The following is a 24,056-nucleotide window of genomic DNA, read 5'->3' as shown; positions in this document are numbered from 1 at the left end:
TAATGAGCACGTGGCACTGGGAGTAATCCTGAGATTACTACCTTCGAGGTCCTGCTTTTTAATTTATTTCCTAACTCCTATATTCTGCTTGTAGGACCTCATCCCTCTTTTTACCTATGTTGTTGGTACCGGTATGGACCACGACCTCTTGCTGTTTACCCTCCCCTTCAGAATGTCCTGCAGCCACACAGTGATATCCTTGACCCTGACACCAGGGAGGCAAAATACCATCCAGCTGTCATGTCTGTGGACGCAGATTCATCTATCTGTTCCCTATACAATAGAATCCACTAGCACTAGTGCTCTCCAACTCTTTTTTTCTCCCCCTGTGCAACTGAGACACTCATGGTGCCATGGACTTAGCACTTGCTGCTTTCCCCTGAGAAACCATCTCCCCCAACAGTATCCAAAACGGAAAATCTATTAGAGAGGGAGATGGACCCAGGGGACTCCTGCACTATCTCCCTAGTGCCTTTACTCTGTCTGGCAGTCAGCCATTCCCTTTCAGTCTGTGCATTCTTTATCTATGGTGTGACCACCTCACTGTACGTGCTATCCATAAAGATCTCAGCCCTGTGGATACTCCAGCTGCAGCTCCAGATCCGAAACCCGGATTTCAAGTAGCTGTAGCTGGAGACACCTCCTGCACACATGGTCACCCTGGACACTGGAAGTGTCCTGGTAAATGATATTACCAGGAGACAAATCAGTAGAAAGATTTAGGAGTGAGCATGGTCAGATTCCTGGATGTATCAACATAGATTGCAGCAGCAATAGAGAAAGCAAATAGGATTTTGCGCTACACCATCAGAGGAATAAATCATGACTCTGCGCGAGTAATTATGAGTTTGTACAGAAGATTAAACCGCCCGGTCTGGAGAATTGTTTATAATTCTGATTGCCATAGAAGATATTGGAAAATGTAACATCTAAATTTCATTTAGGCACTTGTGGTATAAGGCAAAGTTTTTGAAGTTGGGTGTATTTATACCTGAAGAAAAGAAGGTTGAGGAGTATACAGGCCAGACAGCAAGGTTCCCTTCCCTGCAGGACATTAAAAAAATTACATGCAAATAAATATTGACTTTCATGACTTCAGGGCATCCCAAAACACTTCACAGTTAATGAAGTACTTAAGAAGTGTAGTCACGGTAGTAATTAATGGATCAGTTGGGAATCCAAGGTCAATTTTTACAATGCTAACATTATTTTTATTGAATTCAATTCCACAATGATGGCCATGATGGTGAGAGTACAGCTGTGGGATGAAGAAGAAATGAGAAAGGCACACAAGATAAGACTGCACCAAAGCAGAAATAGGTGAACTAGGAGATAACCTTCCACTAGACTCTTTGTACCACAACACTCCATTAAGTGTATATACCAGAAGAGGCCTGCTTGACAAGACTATGGTCAGATAAAGAGCCATTGTAGGAACTCCATGTCCTGTTGTAATGAGACTAGCAATATCCTCTCAATAAGCCCTGTGTTCTCCATCCAGCTGAATGTCACCTTAGTCAACAATTTCTATTCCACAATGCCCTTTCAGGCTGGAACTGCTGACTTCTGTGGCATTATTCAACTTGAAGCTAAGTTACTGATGCACTTTTCAACAAGGCATGCCAATTTATAACCTTGGCAATATCATTAGAGACCTTTAAACTTTTATCATACGCCTTTCCTGAGGTGCATGGTCCTAATGATAATGCTGTAATTTGGCTTGACATTTAAATTTTTTTTAAATCACAAATGTCTTCAATTCCTTAATGTACATGAAGTATGCAATTAGCAATATGTGATCTTGTACATAATGTCAAATTTTCAACAAACTGGTATTGCATTCAGTCAGAGGATCCCTGTTCTGATTGAGGGTGAGAAACAATCATCTGGCTGGCACCTTGGTGACAAAGATTATCTTCCATTGTCCTGGTTAATGGCCCCTGTTTCTATCCCTTCCAATGCTGCAGTGGAAAGATATCATGATCCCCGTACCACAACACATATTGTTGAGCACAGTACAGGCATTCTAAAGGCACTCTTCTGCCGCCTCCATAGATTGGAGAACTGCAATACCAACCCACTAGGGTCTCAGGAACAGTTATGACATACTGCATCCTAAACAATTATGTCCTTCCAATAAAGATTCTAGATAAGGCAACAACATGCATCCATCTTCAGCCAGAAGCGTTGGGCGAATGATTCATCTCTGCCTCCTGATGCCTGTCTTCAGCCAATTCGATTCAGTCCATGTGACATCAAGAAATGGCTGAAGGCATGGGATACTGCAAAGGCCACTGGCCCTAACAACATCCCAGCAGGACTACTTGTGCTCTAGGACTTGCCGCACCCATAGCCAAGCTGTTCCAATACAGCTTCAACATTGACATCTGCCAGACAATATGGAAAACTGCCCAGGTATGTCCTGTCCACAAAAAGATGGACAAATCCAATCCATCCACATGCTCAGCAGTGTATTTTCAATCATCAGTAAATTTATAGACGGTATCATCGACAGTGCTTTCAAGCAGCACTTGATAGGAATAACCTGCTCATGGACGCTCATTTTGGGATCTGCCAGGGCCACTTAGCTTCTGACCTTACTACAGCATGGACAAAAGAACTGAATTCAAGGGATGAGATGGGAATGACTGTCCTTGACATCAAGACAGCATTTGACCAAGTGCGGCATCAAAGAAACCTAGCAAAATGAAAGTCAATGGGAATTAAATGGAAAATCCCACTGGTTTGAGTCATATTTAGCACAAAGGAAGATGATTTTAGCTGTTGGAGGCCAAACATCTCAGTCTCAGGACATCACTGCAGGAGTTCCATAGGGTGGTGTCCTCGGCTCAACCAATTTCAACTGCTTCATCAATGACCTTCCTTCCATCATCAGGTCAGAAGTGAGATATTCATTGATAATTGAACATCATTTTTGACTCCTCAGACAAAGAAGCAGTCCATGTCCACATGCAGCAAAAACAGGACAACATTCAGGCTTGGTCTGATAAGTGGCAAATAACATTTGCACACAAAAATTGCGATGTTTATCTACAACAAGAGAAAACCTAACCATCTCCCCTTGTGATTCAATGGCATTACCATCACTGAATCTCTCACTATCAACATCTTCAGCATTACCATTGATCAGAAACTGAACTGGGTCAGTCATATAAATACCGTGGCTACAAAAGCAGATCAGAGGCTGCGAATTCTGCAGCGAGTAACTCACCGCCTGACTCTGCAAATACGCCTCCATCTACAAGGCTCAAATCAGGATGGAATACTCTCCACTTTGCTGCATGAGTGCAGTTCCAACAACACTCAAGAAGCTCAACACAATCCAAGGCAAAACAGTCTGCTTGACTGGCACGCCATCCAATACCTTAAACATTCACTGCCTCTACAACCAGTGCACAGTGGTAGCAGTGTATACCAACTACAAGATGCACTGCAGCAACTCGATAAGCTTCCTTTGACAGCAAGTTCCAAACCTGCAACCGTTAGCACCTGGAAGGACAAGGGCAGCAGACACCTGGGAACATCACTACCTACAAGTTCCCCTCCAAGTCACACACCATCCTGATCCAAAACTATATCACCATTGCTGGCTCAAAATCCTGAAGTTCCCTTCCTCACAGCATTGTGGATATACCTACACCACCAGATGGTTCAAGAAAGCTGCTCATGGTCATTTTCTCAGGAGCAAGTAGGGAAGGGCAACAAATGCAGGCATCGTCAGTGGTGCTCACATCCCACCAAAGAATAAAACAAGGATTGGAGCCAGCAGAGAGAACTCACCAGCTGCTTGACTTGAATTAAAAAAACCTATGACATTTCCATCTTTCTTTAGTTCTGCTGAAAGGTCATCTCGACCTGAAACATTAACTTTGTTTCTCTCTACAGATGCTGCCTGAACCGCTGAATATTTCCAGTACTTTTTGTTTTTATTTCAGAAGGAAGCTATTCAGCCTGTTGTGTCTTTGCCAAATCGCTGCAAGAGCAATTCAGCTAGTTCCATTCCCTGCCCTTTCCCTGTAGCCCTGCAATTTTTTTTCTCTGTTCAAGTGGTTTATCCAATTTCCCTTTGAAAGTCCTGATTGAATCTGTCTCCATTACACTCTCTGGTAGGGCATTCCAGATTATAAGCACTTGCTGTGTTAAGGCTTGCTGCATAATCTTTTTACCTCATGTTACTATTGGTTCTTTCGCCTTTAATTCATACCCTTGCAAAATTCAAGATTTTAAGGTCAAATCCTTGTGTTACAATCGATAATATGGAAGACTGTAACATCTGTTTTCATGTTTTATCAAAATTTTAAAAAAATATGCAGAAAGCATTCAAATTATCTAGTAACTTAAATTAACTGACATTGAATTAAAAAGAGAAGTGAACTGTAGTATCCACTCACTGGTATTAAGAGAGTTAGCTAGTTCAGGCAGTCAAGCAAGTGTCCAATCACCTTTCAACTGGCCCATGTAGCACTGTTCATGCTTTAGGAAGTTTGAAATAACCAGGGTAGTTTCAGTTTTATTTTTTAGACTGGTTCTGCTAGAATGAAAAACAATGCAGTTTGTACTGTAGTTAAAGTTGAACTCCCAATCCAAGCTTACAAGTGCCTCAAAACTATCAGGATGGGAACAAAAAGCTATTAGCCCTATGAATACTTGGCTCAACCAGACATTCCCTTCAGCACATTTTGCGGAGGTATATCTTTATCAATTAGTCATTCACTGGATACATTAATCAGCCATCATATATTCTAGGACACTGGAGCCAATACAGTTGCATGTGCTTTGGAAGGAGGTGAGTACCCTTTTGAACTGAAACTTATCTTCTTAAATGTCTTGCTTAGTGTCTACCACATATAGCACTGTGGGGATAGTGGTAACTTTCAAAAGAGATTTAGATATATACCTTAAAAGGAAAAATGTGCATGACTATGGAGAAAGTTCAGGGCTGAGACTAATTGGATGGTCCTTTCAAAGAGGCACAGAACACTAAGAAGAATAATTTCCTTCTGTGCTGTAAGATTCTAAGATTCTAAATAATGGCATTGGCTGTTAGTTTGGTATTTTCTGTCAGATAATTATTCACCAAAGGTATTATTTTATCACAATAGTTGTAACACTGTCACCACAATATATTGTGACATCACTGAATAAGTATAAATTCAAACTAAGATTGTGATTGCAGGAATCTAAAATTGGAATGTACCATTGTGATGTGTATTATTTATTTACAGTTATTAGACAGTTACTTGATAACTTTATCTTCTGATGAAAAGGCTTCAGTGGCTCCGCTAAACTCCAGTCATCTTAAGTACTATTGTTTTCCATTGTTTTTTGTATTTTTGAAATGGATTGTTTAAGGAGTGTTTCTGCATCTAGCCAAATGTGTTGTGACATATGTTCTTAAGTATTCCATCTGATTCTTTAATAATCTTCTACTGTGGATGAATCTTTCAGGAAAAAGAAAGGGAAAGCACCATGCAGGTAACAAAATAATTGAATTTTTGGAAAATCAAGTCAGGTGAACTGCGAGAAGACATTATGCTTTCATTCCTCCAACCTGGGCTTGAATGTAGCCTCTTTTTTGCATGCATTCTGATTGAAATGATTTTGGGTCATCAAAAGTCAGATTGTAGCATTGGATTGATACTTAAATGACAAATGCTTTGTGGATGGTATTGGGAACAGTATTGTTATGATGGATGAGCGGGGTTGCAATTCTCAGATGAAAGAGGTGATTTTAATCCTGCCACTTGCCAAAATCAGACAGGTGGACAGTTACATTTTCTTGTGGGTCTTACCTGAGGTCACAGTGTCTTTCTGGGTTTCTGATTTTTAACCGCTGAGGCGGCATCCAATTGAAATCTGTGGGATTCTTTTTTATATATGCAGATCAGGACCTGATGACACAATCAGGCCCAACGTCTTTTTCAATCCAAGTGCTGCATAGGGAAGCTGCTATGGCTTTTCTACCAGAGCCATCCAGCATGAAGAGGGGTCAGCACCAGATGAGGCTAAAAAAGATTACCCCCTTCTGCACTGTAACTGTTTTGTGATTCTGTGATAAGCAATTTTCCTTGTTTTGACTTTCTTATGGAGCCAGGAGAACCAGAGGTTCCCAGTGGTAGCTATTACAGGGGCAGAGAGAGGCCTGATCAACAAAGGCAGCCCAAAGGTGCCCTGGAGGGACTGGGAGGAATATTCCTGCTTCGCCTGGAGTGCTGTAAGAAGCACTTACTTTCTTCAGCTGGAAGTCCTTATCTTCCTTTCCCTGGTGGGATTCTGATTGCTGGAAAACATACTGTTCAATTTAAATCAGGATCCCACTTGTACTATGGGAACCTGATTTAAATATTTTAGTTATGTTCCACATCTCCAATGTCAGACACTTGCATGCCATAGAACCACGAAAATAGCAGCAGGCACATATGCAGTGGGTTGGGTACTAATCCCCCGATTAAAATTTTTTAACCCTCTCTTCCATCATGGAGGTTAATATTGAGGCTATTCATTCTTTATTTTCATACAATCATTTGAGTTTAAATTGTTGTAACATTAAGTGTGGAGAAGGCATGTAAGATCTGTAATTTAAGTTGGATTTAAGGAGATAAATCAAGATTTTCTTCTAAGTAAACACTTTTTAATAATTTGGAGGTTTTGAAAAATAGTCTTATTTTTTGTATCTATCCTTTTTAAGGAAATGGAGATAAATGTATTTAACATTAAGGGGTTGTAAGGAGATAAAGGGCTATGATATCAGACTCTTTGGCGATTTACCCTTCATTTGTGTTCTCCATGGAGTAACGATGAACATGTTAAGTACCAGTCAGATTGCGTTTTATTTATCAGTGGCAATGGTGGTGAACAGCAGGAGACTGTACCAGGAACTGGCTTACCAGCAGAGTGAAGATTTGAAGAGATAGTTAAAGGAGAGGCAACAGGGAGAGATAGAGAGAGAGCACAACAATTGAGGTGGAACATTTTGAAGTTTCATTTAAAGTCCTTTGACAGCTCTTGTGGTTTGGAGACCTGCTGCTGTTTCCTCTCACATTGCCCTTGTTGATTCTGCATGGTAGGTTTGGATTAGCAATATTGCTCCTGACATATTTACCATTAATAAAAAAGGGAAATATAGTTCTAGTATAGTTTTTGAAGGGCTGTATTTAGTTAAGGGCAGCATTAATATTTGACATGAAAAGCTAAAACAGCAGCAACTGCAAAGGCTTCCAGATCCTAGGGAAAAACTTTAGTTCAACATGGGATAGAATAGCAAGATTTTTGGGTGTTGAAGGCAAATAAGGAAGTGGTGTAGGTTGTATGGAGCAAGGTGAAAGAGGAAATCAGTGCAACATATTCCATCCCAAAAGTTGCAACATAGTGTCAGAAGTTCAGTGAACTCAGAAAGTTAGCTAAGGCTTGGCACTCGAGCCTCTCTCCTCCTTCCCTCTCAAACTCTTTCTATCTCAGCATTTCCATGCATGGGGAACTCACCTCTGTAGAGTGTTAGGGAATAGAGATAGTTTAAGTAAGTTATGTGTGTATTTGGATGTATTAAGAATAAGGTATAGCTCTAAAGTTTAAGTTTGATTTGTATCTCTGTATTTGTATGTTAAGACAAGGTCAAGTTGAGTTTTAGTTTCACTTTAAAAGGTGCCTGCATTTCTAATGAGTTTTACGATTCCTCAAGAGAAATTAAGCATATCAGAGTAGAAAAAAGCTGTGCTGTTGCCTAGCAGCAGCGTTCCAGAGAGGCAGGCTCCACCCACCCACACACAGAGAAAAACTAAAGAAACAACAGTTCTGAGTTCAATTTGAAGACAGCTGCCAAGCAGAAGCAACCTAGAAGGGGCAGATAGCCAGTCCCAAGCTTAAGTTGGTTGAAAGTAGCTGCCAGAGAGAGACTGGAGTGAAGAGGACAGATAACAAGTCACAAACTAAAAAAGAAAGTTCCCACATCCTAGGGAATGGAACAAGAGAAAATCCCAAGAAGGCCTTCTAGTCAAAGGAAGGACAGGAACCTGGAAAAGATCATGTTAAGAAAAGTTAAGATTGAGGGGCAGAGAAGGGCTCCAAGCTTCAAGCTTAAAGAGATAAAGGTTTGTGAAAAGTCAGAAGGTCCAAAGAGACAACGGAAGTTCTCTAACATTTTGCTGTGGGCATATGAAGCAGTGGTGTACTGTTGACAGCTGAGTCAGTGGGAGAGAGTGCATGGAAGAAAGAGAATATCAGAAAGAGAACACCCAGGAAGAGGAACATCAGAAGGGGAGTATGAAACTCTGGAGGTAAACCCTTGTGGAAGGCATTTGAGAGAAAGCATCGGTTGGGAGAAGATTCCAAGGCGAGTTCTTGGAGAGTAGAGATTGGAAACCCTTGTTTGAAAGACGGAATTCAGTGAGACCAGTTATTTCACGGTGTGGCAAGCGTCTAGGGGGAGTTGAGGAGAGATCCATAGCATCTGGTTGAGGTGGTATCTGTCACTTGGTTTCAGAGTGTAGTATATCTGACACAGGTCGCAATTGGGTTACATGGACTGTGTACTTAATATAAATTAGACTATAAGATAGCTTTTGTAATTTGTGTTATCCTTACAAATCTGTATATATCTGTAACGGTATAGTTGTGGACGAAGGAATATTATAATATAGTTCATCTTTCCTTGTTAAATAAATGTTTTATTCTTTCATTAAAAGTTCATCAGATGACCCCAGTGACTCAGTTCAGTAACCACTCTCCACATATTTACACAGAAAAATTAAAAGTTAGGATCTATCAAGCTGGGATCAGGCTTGTCCAGTGGTAATATCAGCTGGGATCATGACAAGAGGGCCACTATTCTGGCAATTCCCACTGCCTACCATAGAGGCTAAGTCTAGTCTTCAAGGACAATTGATTGAAAGGGATAACATACTTCCATGCCTTATCATCGTGGGAAGCATTGTCTTACTTTCCTCCAATGGAAAAGTAGCTTACAGCCAGCACTAAAGAAATGCAAGTGGAGAATAGCAGCTGAAAACCTTGACAGTACATGAAATGGAGTGGAGGAACTGCAAATCAAGGATTGGCAAATAGGAGAAGCCATGGGAGAGGGCAAAGTTTGAGATGAGATAGCAAAATGAGGTATATCATAGGTAGCTTGAACTGTATATGCTTTCTCAAACAACACTTTATATTTATGTAGCACTTTTAATGTAAGAAAACATCCCAAGGCACTCATAGGAGCATTATAAAACAAAAAAAAATGCTGATCCACATAAGGAGATATTGGCCAGCATTTTCCCCTCAGCGATTTGGGGGCGAGGCCCACTCACCGAAGGGAAAAATGACGCGGGGTGACGTCGGGAAGAATCCCCGACGTCATCCCGGGCCATTTAAATCTTTAGGAAGGTGGGCGGACAGCAAAATCATCTGTCCACTGGCCAATCTATCAATGGCCAATTAAGGCCATTGACAGGCTCATTAAGATAGTTAAACACCCTGCCCGGCCAACCTTAAAATTCTGAAAGATGTCCGGTCGCGGTAAAACCGGAGGCAAAGGGCGCGCCAAGGCCAAGACTCGTTCCTCCAGAGCCGGGCTCCAGTTCCCCGTCGGCCGTATCCACCGGCTGCTGCGCAAGGGCCACTATGCCGAGCGGGTCGGGGCCAGAGCCCCCGTCTACCTGGCCGCCGTCCTCGAGTACCTGACGGCCGAGATCCTCGAGCTGGCCGGCAACGCGGCCCAGGACAACAAGAAGACCTGCATCATCCCCCGCCACCTGCAGCTCGTCATCCGCAACAATGAGGAGCTCAACAAGCTGCTGGACGGGGTCACCATAGCCTAGGGTGGGGTCCTGCCCAACATCCAGGCTGTGCTGCTGCCCAAGAAAACCGGCCACCCCAGCAAGGTTTACGCCTGAAGGGGAGACACCGGGAGCAGATCAAATCCACAAACCCCAACCTTAAGGCTGGTGGGCAGGCCAGGAGCCCCAGCGGCCTGTAGATTATTAATGAAACTTCATCCACTGGCGGGATGAAGTTTCATTACCGTTTTGTAAAAATTTAATAAATTTTATGAGTTTGTTATCAACATGTCCCATCTAGTGTGACATTGTCACATGAGGGAGACGTTAATAATTTTAAAATGTCTCTATTTTTTGACTTTACTTACCTTTCACTAAATTCTCTGAGACAGGACTTTGCCTCAGGGAGCAGTGTGCTCTTTGACAGTTGGGGATTCCCTCCCCACCCCCGCACAGGAAGTGCATAGCGCTTCCTGTTGGGCAGGCCACTGGACGGGCCTCAGTTGGCCCGCCCACTCAAAATGGCAGCGGGCCCCGTTTCGGGGTGGGGCCCGCCCGCCAGCCAAGGGCTAAATTCTGCCCTTTAAGTCAGTTGACCAAAAGCTTGGCCAAGGAGATAGGTTTAAAGGAGGGAAAAGTGGTAGAGATGTTTAGGGAAGGTATTCCAGACCTGTGTCCTGGAGTATTGTATAACTAGAGCTGTAGAGAGGGCTGCTAAATAGTATGTATGTGTGCAGGGGGTGCAGGGGGTTGTTGGTGGGAAGGTGGAGGGTTCATGTGAGGGAAGGTGCAGTGAGTTAACGAGAAAGTACAAGGCAATAGTGCAAGATAGCAATATGGGGAGTGATAAGCAGAGTGTGACAGCAAGAGATAAAGGGCAGAAATTTTCGCTCGGTGGGCAGGCACGTGCCCAATCCGCTCAAGCGTGAAATGACGCACGTTGACATCTGCCGAGGATGCTTACATCAACGCGCAGTCGCACAATAGTTCAGGCACACGCCGGGGTTGGCAATGTGCCCGCCGACAATTGAAAGGCTTATTAAGGCTATTAAATAATCAATTAATCTAGATTTTCTGCTGCCCGTCCAACCGAACGGCCTTTGCATTTTTTTGGAAACTTCATCTACGGGCAGGATAGGGTTTTCAAAAGCATTTTTATTTTCTTTATGAAGCGCTCACTTGTGCGCACACGGGATGTTTGCACTCGGCCGCTCGCCCTCCTCCCGCCACCCGCGCAGGCAATACCGAGCGCTACCCCTCGCATTTCATGTCATGGGGTCCTTAATTGGCCCACAAGTGTGAACTCATGGGCAGCTTCCTGACTGCCCCCATCTAGCCCGCCCACCCAGGGCAAAATTCTGCCCATAGTGTACAAACATAATAGTGCAGCATAAAATAAGGTCAGAGAAGAGAAAGACGGCAAAAAGACAGAATTAAAGGCTTTTTAACTGAATGACATTCAGCAATCCTAACAAGATGGATGTATCAGTAGCAAAAATTGAAATAAATGGGTATGATATAAAGCCATTACAGAGATGTGGTTGCATTGTGGTGACCAAGGCTGGGAACTGAATATTTGAGGGTATTTTACATTTTGGAATATGTAAAGAAAGGAAAAGGAGGTGAGTAGAGAAAGGATGAGATCAGTACAATAGTGAGAATGATCTTGACTCGGAAGAACAAGTTTTAGAGTCAGTTTGGGTGGAAATAAAAAATGGCAAGAGAAAGAAGTCATGGGTGGTAGTAGATTTTAGGCCCCCTAACAGTGACCACAGTGTAGGAAAGAGCATAAATCAGGAAATAATGGGGGCTTGTGAGAAAGGTACTGCAATAATCATCAATGATTTTAATCTTCATATAGATTGGACAAATCAAATTGGCAAAAGTAGCTTTGAGAATGAGTTCATAGAATGTATTCGGGATAGTATCTTAGAATGAAAAGTTCTGGTACCAAGCAGCGAACAGATTATTTTAAACCTGGTAATGTGTAATGAGGCAGGATTAATTATGATCTCATAGGGCAGAATTTTCCTGTTGGCATGCAGGGGCAGGCCTCGCATGTCTGCACGTAAAATGATGCGCGGTGACGTCGGGCTAGCATTCCGACATCACCGCGCCTCATTGCAATATTTTGTTGGGCAGGCACGCGAAGATATCTGCTGTGTACCCATCACTAATTAACGGGCCACTTAATACCCTTGACTCACCAATTGACGCCAATATTTCAGCGCCAATGCAATCGTCGGGTCGGCGTTTGGGTGCAACGGGCAGGAGGGTAGGACACATTTGTATAAACCTCATCCACGTGCGGGACAAGAGGGCTCACTGGGGTTGCAAGTGTGCTCTCTCAAGTATTGATTTTTCAAAGTTTTTTGAAATTTGCCTGTGTGATCTGCAGTACTTCCAAACGCATACCAGCTGCTTTGCCTGGACTCTTAACCCTCAGGTCAGCACTCTGAAGTGAGGAATCTTTTTTGGTCCTGCAGGTTTCTGGAAGCCTTACCATAGCCTGGGAATGGGAGCTGAACTCTCCACTGGAGGCACTTCATCTGAGGAGGAAGGGAGGGCTAGAACCGGGAGGAGGCCAGGAGTGCACATTCAGCCTCCAGGGGAGCCACCTTTGGGAGGACAGGCGAAGGCACAAAGGGCACAGGGCCAAGAGATAGACCAAGGCAGAAGGGGCCACAGAGGATGCCACTATCCTACTGCCAGGGTATACAGGCAGCAAAGTAGCTACCTCAATATGCCTGAGGTGCAGTGCTGAAGGAGTCTCCGTCTGTCAAGGGAGATAGGGAACTATATCTGTCAGATGATTGGGCCTGAGATCTCTGCGAGCTGTGTGGGTGGACACCCATGCCAGTGGCTCTGAAGGTCACAGCTGCCCTCAACTTCTAAACCTCTGGCTCCTTCCAGGTGTCGGTGGGTGATCTTTGTGGTGTCTCCCAATCATCTGTCCACAGCTGTGTCAAGCAGGTTACAGTTGTTCTGTTTAGGCGTGCATTGACCTACACCTACTTCCATTGGGACCAGGCCAGCCAGACAGAGTGAGCCAGAGGCTTCGGGACGATTGCTGGCTTCCCCCACATCCAGGGTGCTATAGACTGCACACATGTCCTTCGTCAACAGGAAGGGATTCCATTCCATGAACGTGCAGATAGTGTGTGATCACAGGATGCTGATTCTACAAGTCTGTGCTAGGTACCCAAGCAGCTCCCATGACACCTACATCCTCAGACACTCCTAGGTGCTGGGGCTCTTCAGTGCTCTAGCCCAGCTGGATAGATGGCTGCTGGGTGATAAGGGCTATCCCCTCAGAAGGTGGCTCATGATACCTCTCCGCCATCCAAGAACAGAAATTGAGCAGCGCTACAATAGGAGCCATGCCTCCACAAGGGCTGTGGTGGAGAGAACCACCGGTCTTCTCAAGATGCATTTTCAATACCTGGACGGCTCAGGAGGCGCGCTCCGGTACCCCCCAGATCATGTGTCGCTAATAGTGGCTGCATGCTGCACTCTCCACAATCTGGTGCTGGAAAGGGGGAACACTGTGGATGATGAAGATGTCGACGCAGTGGCTGCAGCTGCACACGATGAGTCCAGCAGTGAGTCCGAGGATGAGCACGCACAGGGAAATGCTGAGGGGGTGGATGCTGACCTGGGCATACTCCAGGGAGGCAGGGATATCTGGGAGGCTTTAATCCAATGAACCTTCAGATAGCACACCACATATGGACCTCCAGGACAAGCCTGGGCTGCAGGCTCCATACTCAATATCTAAGTGCCAGATCTTCCAGGTTAGGAATAGTAACTAAGGGCCTTGTTAATAAAGCTGAATAAAGAACTCCTATCATTTTTGGAAACCATACACATGCAGAAGAAAAGAGGCACCCTCAGCCATGGTGACATGTCTGAATTTAATATCATAGGCAAAGAAACTTAATGAAACAAAATGGCAATGGTATTTCAATTCAAAGCAAATCATAAAGACCTCATTGTGGGCCAACACAAAAGCACTAGTGATAAACCCATGGTGCACCTAAGATGCCTTCTGTTTACGTTTTTGGGTGCAAAGTCTTGGTGCTGCCCCACCGCTGGGAGTAGCATCTGAGACAGCCTGCTGACTCTGCTGTCCTGTTGGCCTCGATGACCTTGGCGGTCGTCCTCTGGCCTGTGGAGCCTGTGCTGGCCCCACCTGGGAGGGAGCTGCCAGTTCCACAGCTGGCATCTCCCCAGTCATCGCAGCCTCACCGGATACCACGGTCACTGGGAGAGGGGCGGACAAGCTGCTGCCTTCATCTGGAGCACCCAGAGAGGTGCCCGCAGAGATGACAGGCAACTGCTGCGCCAATGCGAGGTCGCTATGGACCTCTCTGTTCACCGTGAATGGATGGGCACCAAGCTGGGAAACTTGGTGCCCATACCAGCTCCCATACTTGCACTGACCAGCTGAGATCAGTGCCGATGTGAGGTCTTGCTGGTCAGAGTGCATCCCCAGGAAGCCCTGATGGGTCTCCTGGAGGAGCCTCTCCACGAGATTCGCCATTTTCTCCATGGAGGACGCATGGTGCTCAGCCATGTGGCTTATTGCTTTGGCGAGCGTCCGGGTAGATTCCTCCGCTACGGACACCAAGCCAAGCATAGCGTCATGTATCTCCCCCAGATACTCACACACACCCCACCGCATTTCCTGCACCTGCTGTGTTACGGACAACTCCAGAGGCACATCATCAGGTACCGACTGAGCATGTACCTGGTCCCCTGCAGTCCTCCGACTGCTGGCGCCATTGGCACTCTCTGTCTCTGCCAGCTACTCCAGCAATTGTGAAGTGCCCTCACCGCTGTGCCCAGGACACTAGCCAATGTTCATTTTCCCACCAAGGTGCTAGTATCTGAGCGGATGCCTGCCTGGCAGAAATGGTGTGACACTGGTGAGACTTCAGGGCCCTCAGGTGTGAGAGGGGACATCTGCTGCTCCTCCTCCCGGCCCTGCTCCGATGATGCTGAAAGGACGAACAAGGATATTGGATCAGTTAACGTGGAGATAATGTTAATGTGCATCCCTGTCCCCCGGTAATATGCCCCCATCCTTCCATAAGCAATGGTCAAACCATGTTGCAAAATTAAATCACTTAACATTCAGCATTGCTATGGCTGTTGGGAGAACAATGCTGACTTCACTGCTGGCCATATATACCTGCCTGTGGCACCCCAGTCTCACTGACACCAGTGGACCTGGCCGCATGACGCCTATCCAAATCCAGGGCCTCCTGCTCAAATAGGCTGAGAATGACTAACTGCGCCTGGCCGCTGCCAGTCCTCACGTGCTCTGCTGCGTTATGAGCATTCTTCTCCTGAAAATGAGAGACGAGCGTTGATTAGTGCAAATTACACACGGACTCTCTTCGCGCACAGCCCACCCCAACCAGTGTGGGACATATCAGGGCTCCAGTGTCTCCTCACCCCGCTGCTGCTGAAACACTCACACAAAGGTGCTAAGCCTGTTCCCACCCCCCCACGCGCCTCTTGGCCACATGCTACCTACATCACATTAGGCACCATACGGCATATCCTTCCATAGAAAGGAGGCGCAAGCACATGGAGCACAGAGGGCAGCAGGTGGTTAGTTGCCACGCCACCTTGAAGCTACGCTCCCAGCATGTCATCACCCTGACTTGAGCATGCCCTGGAGTTCCAGCACTGCGCCTAGGTACAGCTCCTCCAGGTTGCCCCCAAAACAGTAATGTGGGACTCAGTGTACCACAAGCTGTGGGCACAGAACCCATCTCTTCACCACCCTCTCAGGGTGACCTCAGCATGGGTAATATCTGTTGGCCCACCCAGCAAAGGACACATGCCATCAATGATTCAAGGCAGTCACTACACTCAGACTTGGGTGGGAGGTTGGGGGGGAGGGGGGTGGGAGGAGGGCAGCAGGGGGGAAAGCCGACCTGCTGGGTTAAGTGACCAATAATCTTTCAGGTAAAACCAATTAAAGCAAATCAACAAAATTGGGATAAATCAGGCACAGCCCCTAATTCAGGTCAGCTGTAAAATCAAGAACAAAATTTAAAGGAACCTTACAAACTTTAAGTCAAAATGTGATTAAAGGGGTCAACAAAACACCCCAGTCCCCGCGGTGCCCCCCGAGCACGGAAGGCCTCGAGCGTGCCAGCAGACACCGCGTGCTCCCTCTCCAGGGACATCCGGCAGTGAACGTAGCCGCGGAAGAGGGACAAACAATCGGGCGGGACTCCCCCGTCGATTGCCAGCTGCCTGGACCTGTTAATGGCCAACTTGGCCAGGCCCAGGAGCAGGTTCACGAGGAGGTCCTCCTCCTTCCCGACCCCCTTCCGCACCGGGTGCCCATAGATCAGGAGCGTGGGACTGAAGTGCAAACAAAACATCAATAAAAGGTTTTTCAAATAACTAAAAAGGGAGTGGAGCCTACCACACCCTATATAAGCATGGTCCATGGACTCCACTAGACCACAAAAAGGGCAGGTGTCCTGAGAGTCCGTGAACCTATGCATTCTCCTATTAAAGGGGACTGCTGCGTGCAACACCCTCCAACCCAGGTCCCCGATAGAAAGGGGGAGGACACCTCTGCAGAAGGCCTCCCATCGGGGGCCTCCGCCGCTGGACGGCAACAAGGCACGCCAGGACGTGTCCGGGTGGCGGACAAGGGCGAGAAAATGGAAGGTGTGCAGCAGCAGTCCGTACAAAAAGCTCCTCTTTGCCGTGCCAAAAGGCACGGAGGGCATGTCCCCGAGGCGGCTCATATTGCAGGGCACCAGCACCCGAGGGAGGGTTCAGGGCTTGGGGCCAATGTGGAATTCCGTCTGAACAAGGGAACGCTCAGACGGAAGACCACCGTGCACCTGGGCCACCTCGAGACCTAAAATAACATCGGGTCCGAGCACGACCGTTCTCAGGTCTTGGATGGCAACGGCTGCGACCTGGACACTCACAGACGCGCGACGCGCCAACTCCTGTGGGAGCATCCAGCCCAGTCCTCTGCCACCCAGCACATCCCTGATCCTGGTCACCCCTGCGGCCACAGCGCTCCTCTCCGCCAACCACTGAAAAGGACGGAGAGGCGGATTCCTGAGCAGCGGCTCTCTGACGATAGCCGCTACTCCTGACAGGGGAGAGCTGCGTCGCGAGGCAACCACATTCCAGACTTTGATCAGGTCCTGGTAAAAGACGGGCAACGCCTGCAAGGAGCCACCGAGGCCCCTCTGTTCTATAAACAGGAGCTGCACGTCATAATTCAGGCCGTGCACCTGACGGAAGAAATACGTCGTCAGGGCACACCATCTAGGAGGAGGCTCGACGTAAAGGTATTGCTGCAGGGTCTGAAGGCGGAAAGTCGCCACCTGTGTGCGTAGGCACACTAGCACCTGACCACCCTCCCTAAGCGGGAGACTCAGAACCTCAGCAGCGACCCAGTGCAATCTTTTGTCCCAGAAGAAGTCGACTAACAATTTCTGGATTCTTATGACAAAGTCTGGGGGAGGGGTCAAAGTGACCAGTCGATACCACAACATGGCGGCGATCAGCTGGTTTATGACCAGAATTCGACCCCGGTAAGATAGCACTCGGAGCAGTCCTGTCCAGCGCCGCAGGCGAGCGGTGACTTTCGTCTCCAGTTCCTGCCAGTTCGCCAGCCAGGATTCCTCAGCGGGGCAGAGATGGACCCCCAGGTAGAGGAGGCTGGTCCTGCTCTAGGTGAAAGGCCTGAGCTCCTCGGGTAGGGGATCCATTTGCCACTGACCGACCAGGAGTCCAGAACATTTATCCCAGTTGATCCTGGCAGAAGAAGCGGCAGAGTAGACCTCCTGGCACTCGCGCATCCTCCGCAGGTCAGCCGGGTCACTAAACACAAGGAGCACTTCATCGGCGTAAGCCGAAAGGACCACCCCGATGCCCGGCCCGTGCAGAAAAAATCCCGACAACCTCCTCCGCAAAAGGCGCAGGAAAGGCTCCATGCAAATAGAATACAACTGGCCAGACAGGGGGCAGCCCTGACGTACCCCTCTCCCAAATCGAAGGGGCGCCGTCAGGGACCCGTTAGCCTTCACTAGACGCTCCGCGGCAGTGTACAGAAGTCGGATCCGGGTGACAAAGTGCGTCCCAAACTCGAACGCTCGCAGAGTTCCGAGTAAGTATCCGTGATCCACCCTGTCAAACGCCTTCTCCTGATCAAGAGACAGGAAGGCGCTCGACAGACCAACCCTCTGGGAATAATGGATGATGTCCCGGACCAGATGGATGTTATCATAAATGGTTCAGTCCGGGACGGTGTAGGACTGGTCAGGGTGGATCATGTGGTCCAGCACGGTGCCGAGCCGAGAAGACATGGCTCGGGCAAGGATTTTGTAGTCCGTGCTGAGGAGGGAGACCGGGCGCCAGTTTTTGAGAAGGCGGAGATCTCCCTTCTTCGGCAGCAGGGCAATTATGGCCCTGCGCCACGAAAGGGGCATCTCCCTGGTAGCAATGCTCTCCCCCAGGAGCCCCGCGAAGTCGCTCCCCAGGAAGTCCCAGAACGCCCTGAAGAACTCCACGGTCAGCCCGTCTAGTCCCGGGGTTTTGCCCCTAGAAAGACCGTCGAGTGCGCCGGTCAGCTCCCCCAGACTTATAGGGGAGTCAAGCTTTCCGGCGCACTCCTGGCCGACCTGCGGCAGGTCCTCCCACAAAACTCTGCAAGCATCCTCGCTGGACGGATCCGGAGAGAACAGGGCAGTGTAATAGTCTCAGGCAATGGCCCTGATGCCCTCCGGGTCCGAGACAAGGGATCAATCATCGGCCAGCAGCGTAAGGAGCTGCTGACGGACCCCGTGCCTTTTTTCCAGTGAGTAGAAGAAGGGGGAGCCACGGTCCATCTCCTTAAGGAACCTGATCCGCGACCTCACGAACGCGCCCCGAGACCCGACCAGTTGCAGGTCCTGCAGCGCGCCCTTCTTCTCATCGTACATCAGCCACAGGGCCGGGTCCACGTCGGGCTGACGGAGATGTGCCTCCGGGTCGAGCACCTCCTTCTCCAACTCCTCGATCCTGGATTTGCGTCTCTTTGTTGACCCCTTCGCGTACTCTTGACAGAAAACTCGGACGCGAGTCTTGCCCACGTCCCACCATAGCCTCAAGAAGGGGAAGCCTCCCCACTTCCTTCTCCAGCCGGCCCAGAAACAACGGAACGAGTCCAGGAACCGCTGGTCCTCCAACAACAGGTTATTAAAATGCCAGTATGCGGACCCCGTCCGAGCACAGAACAAAGTGAGCTCCGCCCACACCAGGCGGTGGTCCGTGCACGCAACCTGCTGTATAGAAGCAGCCGGAACGCAGGACACGTACGCCTTCGAAACGTAAAGGCGGTCGAGTCTGGACGTTCCGACTCCAGGTGACACAAAGGTGAACACGCTGGAGTCAGGATGGAGATTTCGCCAGACGTCCACCAAGTCGAAGGACCTGACCAGGTCCCGCAACTTACTCACACCTAGCGTGCGGTGCTGGGTACCGTGACGGTCCCGGGCCTCGAGGGTGCAATTGAAATCCCCCCCGAGGACGATGCACTCGCCAACGTCGATGGAGCCGAGATGAGTGGACACTTCTTCAAAGAAGCTCGTTTGCTGCTGCGTGCCCAGGGGAGTGTATACATTCACAAAGTGAAGCACCGCCCCCCCCAGACACACAGTCAGGTGCAGCAACCAGCCTGGCACCAGCTTAAGTGACCAATGCCAACATTGTCCACACCCTTTCTGAGCACAACAGATCGTTGAAGCGCTGGCGGCACTGGATCCAGGTGCGGGAGCTCACCACCTCCGTCACCTCCTCCCAGGCACATTTTGTTATGTGGGAGGCCTCCTCCTCCCACCCTGGGGAACCAGCAACTCCTGCCGTGCTGCCACCTCCTCGAGGAGGGCAGCAAGGCAGCCATCGGAAAAACAAGGGGCACACTGGCCCCCTGCCCTACCCTCAGGCCTAGCCTGCCCTGTTGGCCTAGCCTCTGGACTTGAATAACCTCCACTGCCCCTCTGCAGAGCCCTTCGCCCAGCCTTTGTGAGCAGCCTTTCTGAGGCTGCCAGGCCTCCCTTTATACAAGCCATCGCGTTGCCATTGGATCCGGCGGGCTGACTGCACCCTCCCACTCTCGCTATGTACAGGGGTCGTGAAGCACATTGGGTGGGCCTTAATTGGCCCGCCCATGTAAAATGGCAGCATGGACTCAATCGCTAGCAGCAATCAGGTCTGCGTCCACCTGTGCCCATTCCCGCTCCACCACCACCACCATCCAGAAAACTCTGCCCATGGTAAAGGATACTTTTGCAAGATATAATTTCACATTCAGTTTCAGGGTGTAAAGCTTGGGTCTGAAATGAATGTCTTAAACTTAAATAAAGGCACTTGGTTATGATCCGGTTAGGGACCATTCATGTTTAAAGAAGAAATCTGAAGCAATTATCCAACAGAACTAAGCCACACGATTTCACATTTAGGAGAAACAAACTTTATTGTATATAAAGAGAAATCAAACAAAGCAAGCACCACTAGCATAATACTAAAGTTTATAAAGACTTATGCTATAAACTCAGTTCAACATTTTACTTGCACACCCCCAAGAGTTCCCTTACCTTATGAAATCTTGAAGGTTCATTTAATTTACCTCTAGGACCAAACCAAAGGTATGTCACAAATCTCCAGAATTCGCTCTGGTTTCTCTTCAGTGTTTCAGCTGTTTTCCAAGCTAGAAGATTTCATGAGGGTCCTTCTATTAGCTTTTGGCTAAGTGACCTTCCAATGTTCGTTTAAAACCTCATGATTCCATATGTTCCCTGCAACTCCTGCACAGTGGTTTAAAATTGAAAAACACCCGCTGCTATGATTTCAAACTACAACAAAGCCGATTACTTCCAGACCTCCAACTGCAACAAGGTTAACTGCCTTTTGCTGAGAGAATTACTGTAGATTTTTATCCTTTACCTTCTAGTTAAAAAAACCTTCCAGTCACTGGCCCCCTTTCCAATTTTTTCTTATACCCAATCATATGCTGCATCATGGATGATAGATCTAGCATTTTCTCGACTTTAGGGGAAAAATTTTCCCCCCATTGGTGGGGGAAGCGCAGGAGCAGGCATGGACAGTCATGCCTCCAATCGGCGCCCCCAAATGGGGGCGCGCCACCATTTTATATGGGCGGGCCAATTAAGGCCTGCCCAGCATAATGTCCATCAGGAAGCGCTATGCACTCCCTGTGCGGGTAGGGGGGAAATCCCTCAGCCAGGAGTGCGCTCTTTCGCGCATGCGGGCAAAAGAGCGCACTGATCTCCCTGAGGCTAAGTGCTGCTTCAAGCAGGTCGGCCCCAAATTTTAAAATGTTAAAGAAACGATAGCAAAATTTCCCTGACATGTCCCCTCATGTGACACTGTCACATGGGTTGGGACATGTCCATCACTTTTACTGAAACCTTTATTAAATATTTAAAGACCCTCATGAAACCTCATCCCGCTCGTGGATGAGGTTTCATGCTTTTTCTTAAGCCCGCCAGGGCTCCCAGCCCGCCCACCAATCTTAACATTGGACGGGCAGGTCCATTAATGATGTCAATTACTTTTTGAATGGCCTCAATAGACCATTGACAGGCCAGCTGATTCAGCTGCGCCCGCACCGACCTGAAAATGGAGGTGACATGGGGTGACGTCAGGAGTTCCGCCCGATGTCATCCCGTGTCATTTTACATGTCGGTGAGTGGGCCCCGCCCCTGTAAAACGTGAGCCGTAGCACTCAGCGCTACCTGTGCCGGTAGACATGGAGCTGCCTCAGGAAGATTGAAGGGCTTTTGAAATTATTAAATAAATGGATTTTAAATTCAATTAAACATGTCTCCTCATGATGTGACATGTTTTGATTTTGTGTAAAAATTATTTATTTATTTAATAAAAGCTTTAGGAAAACTCATCCCGCTCATGGATGAGGTTTCCTAAAAACCATGAAGGCTGCTTGGCCTTTTCGCCTGCCCACCAACCTTAAAGTTGGACGGGCAGCATTAACAATCACATTAACTACTTCCTTAATGGCCTTAATAGTCACCCCAAATTAACAAACAATTTTTTAAAGTGTCATGATCGTTGTTATGCAGGCAATTACAGCAGCCAATTGGCATAGCCAAGTCTCACAAAAAGGAATTGTGATGAATGATGTTAGGAACTAGAGATAGTTTAAGGAAGTTATATTTGAATTTTTGGCTGTTAGGAATGAGTTTTAGCTTTAAATTTAAGTTTAATTTGTATTTCTGTATTTGTGTGTTAAGAAAGTAGGGGGGGAACTTGAGTTTTAGTTACACTTTAAAAGATGCCTGCATTTTAATAGGGTTTTATAACTTTAGAAGGGAAGTTAAAACAAACACAAGGTTGAAAACACTGTGCTGTTGCCTACCAACAGTGGTCCAGAGAGAGGGACCCATAGACACAGAGGGAAGAATTTTGCCCTTGGTGGGCAGGCTCGGCGGGAGTGAGTGGGGGCGGTCAGGAAGCCAACCACTGCCTGTGATCAGCACCAGACCGCGATTTCACCCTGGCGGGCCAATTAAGGCCATTGTGAAATGCGAGTTGTGAGTGGCAGTGCTCAGAGGCGGGGGTGGGGGAGGGTGGGGGGAGGAGGAGGGCGAGTGGGCCGAGCCCAAACTTCACATATGCGCACGAGTGGGCACTTCATAATCTTCCTGAGGCATACAGCTGCCTCAGGGAGATGCAGCGGGGTTAAAAAAAGAAAATGAAGAAAATAAAAATGTAATAAAACATGTCCACTCATGTCACTCTGTCAGCATAGCAGGGACATGTTATTAAATCAATTTAAAAACTTTTATTTTATCTTTATTTGCTTTTGGAAACCTCATCCCGCCCGTGGATGAGGTTTCCAAAAGATTGCAAAGGCTGCTTGGCCTTTTCGCCTGCCCTCCAGCTTTTAGATTGGAGGGCAATGAAAAATGTAAGTTAATTGATTATTTAATGGCCTTAACAGACCTTTTATTTGTCGGTGGGTGCTCCAGCACGTGCCCGCCGACCAAACTATCGTGCGACTGCGCGTTGACATCAGCATGCTCGGCCAACATCACAGCGTGTCATTTCACACTCGAGCAAGTTGGGGGTGCGCCCGCCCACCAGGTGAAAATTTCTGTCCTGAGAAACCAAAAGCAGTTTGATTATGCTCTTAAGATGGAGGAAGCAGTTTAAGTCTCTTTCTACATGGACATACTAGCAGATTGTTTTGGAAAATAAGCCTAAGAATCTTAGATGAGTTGCTCTAAAGTTAAAGTAACATTGAAAGTCAAGTGAATTCTGGATCTTAAGGGGGATATCAAGTTGTAAGCAGCCTACTGATAGAGGGAACTGCAGGGAGCAGGTGCTAAAGGAAAAAAGTCACAAGAAGCCCCTTTGAGTTAAGTCAAATGTCAAAGACAGGAATCTAGAACAAGACCCTATTCAGTAAAAGTGAAAGCAAGGAGCAGAGAGGAAGGTTTCAAGTTTAGAGAGAGGAACCTGCAAGAAGCAGACACTCAAGGCAAAATAGACTTGTGAGAAGCCAGAAGGTTCGAGGAATCTGCCAAAAGGTTGGTGACTCCTTACTATGGCCACATAGTGAAACAGTGGTGCTCTGTTGGCACAGCTGTGTATCTGAAAGAGTTTGTGGAAGGAAGCCTGAATGCACATGGTCATCCAAGGGAAAGGAACATAGGAAAGAGAGTTCAAGACCCTGTGGCAGGCGTTCCAGAGAAAGTATCGTTTGGGAGAAGATTCCAAAGCAGGTTCTTCAAGAGTGGAGATTGGAAACTCTTGTGTGAAAGACAGAGTTCAGTGAGACTGGTTGGCTCATGGCGTGCCAAGAATCTGGGGGGGTTGTTGGGGGGGGGAGTTGATCAGTTGGGGTGACATCTGTCATTGGTTTCAGAGTGTGGTGTGCATGACCACAGGTCGTCTATTGGTTTACGTGGATTGTGTACTTACTGTGAACAAGAGAGCACAAGATAGCTTTTGTTACTTGTTTTATTCTTATGAATCTGTGTATATCTGAAAAGGTGTAGATGTGAGTGAAGGAATATTGTAATATGGTTCATCCTTTCTTATTAATAAATATTTTCTTCTTTTGTTAAAAGTTCATCAGCTAACTCCTATGACTCTGTTCAGGAGCCACTCCCACATTTTTAATAAAAAAAAATAAAAGTTAGGATCTATTAAGCTGGGTTCCACTGTGGGATTCGACTTGTTCAGTAGTAA

The 24,056-nt window shown here is 47.4% G+C and overlaps 1 protein-coding gene and 1 pseudogene across 1 annotated transcript in view; both read left to right on the top strand.

Moving 5' to 3' along the window:
* The first annotated feature begins 9,515 nt into the window (after nt 1-9,515).
* LOC121275495 lies at nt 9,516-9,905 on the top strand (annotated as a pseudogene).
* A 10,091-nt stretch (nt 9,906-19,996) lies between these two features.
* Nucleotides 19,997-24,056, top strand: part of LOC121275479 (phosducin-like protein 2) — a 69,152-nt gene continuing 65,092 nt past the window's right edge. Inside the window, exon 1 of the mRNA XM_041183073.1 lies at nt 19,997-20,095. Coding sequence (XP_041039007.1) covers nt 19,997-20,095 — 99 coding nt within the window. The remainder of the gene's footprint in view (nt 20,096-24,056) is intronic.

This window comes from Carcharodon carcharias, chromosome 1 (assembly GCF_017639515.1).
Source record: "Carcharodon carcharias isolate sCarCar2 chromosome 1, sCarCar2.pri, whole genome shotgun sequence".
Classification (NCBI taxonomy): domain Eukaryota; kingdom Metazoa; phylum Chordata; class Chondrichthyes; order Lamniformes; family Lamnidae; genus Carcharodon; species Carcharodon carcharias.
This window is presented reverse-complemented; position numbering and strand designations above follow the sequence as displayed.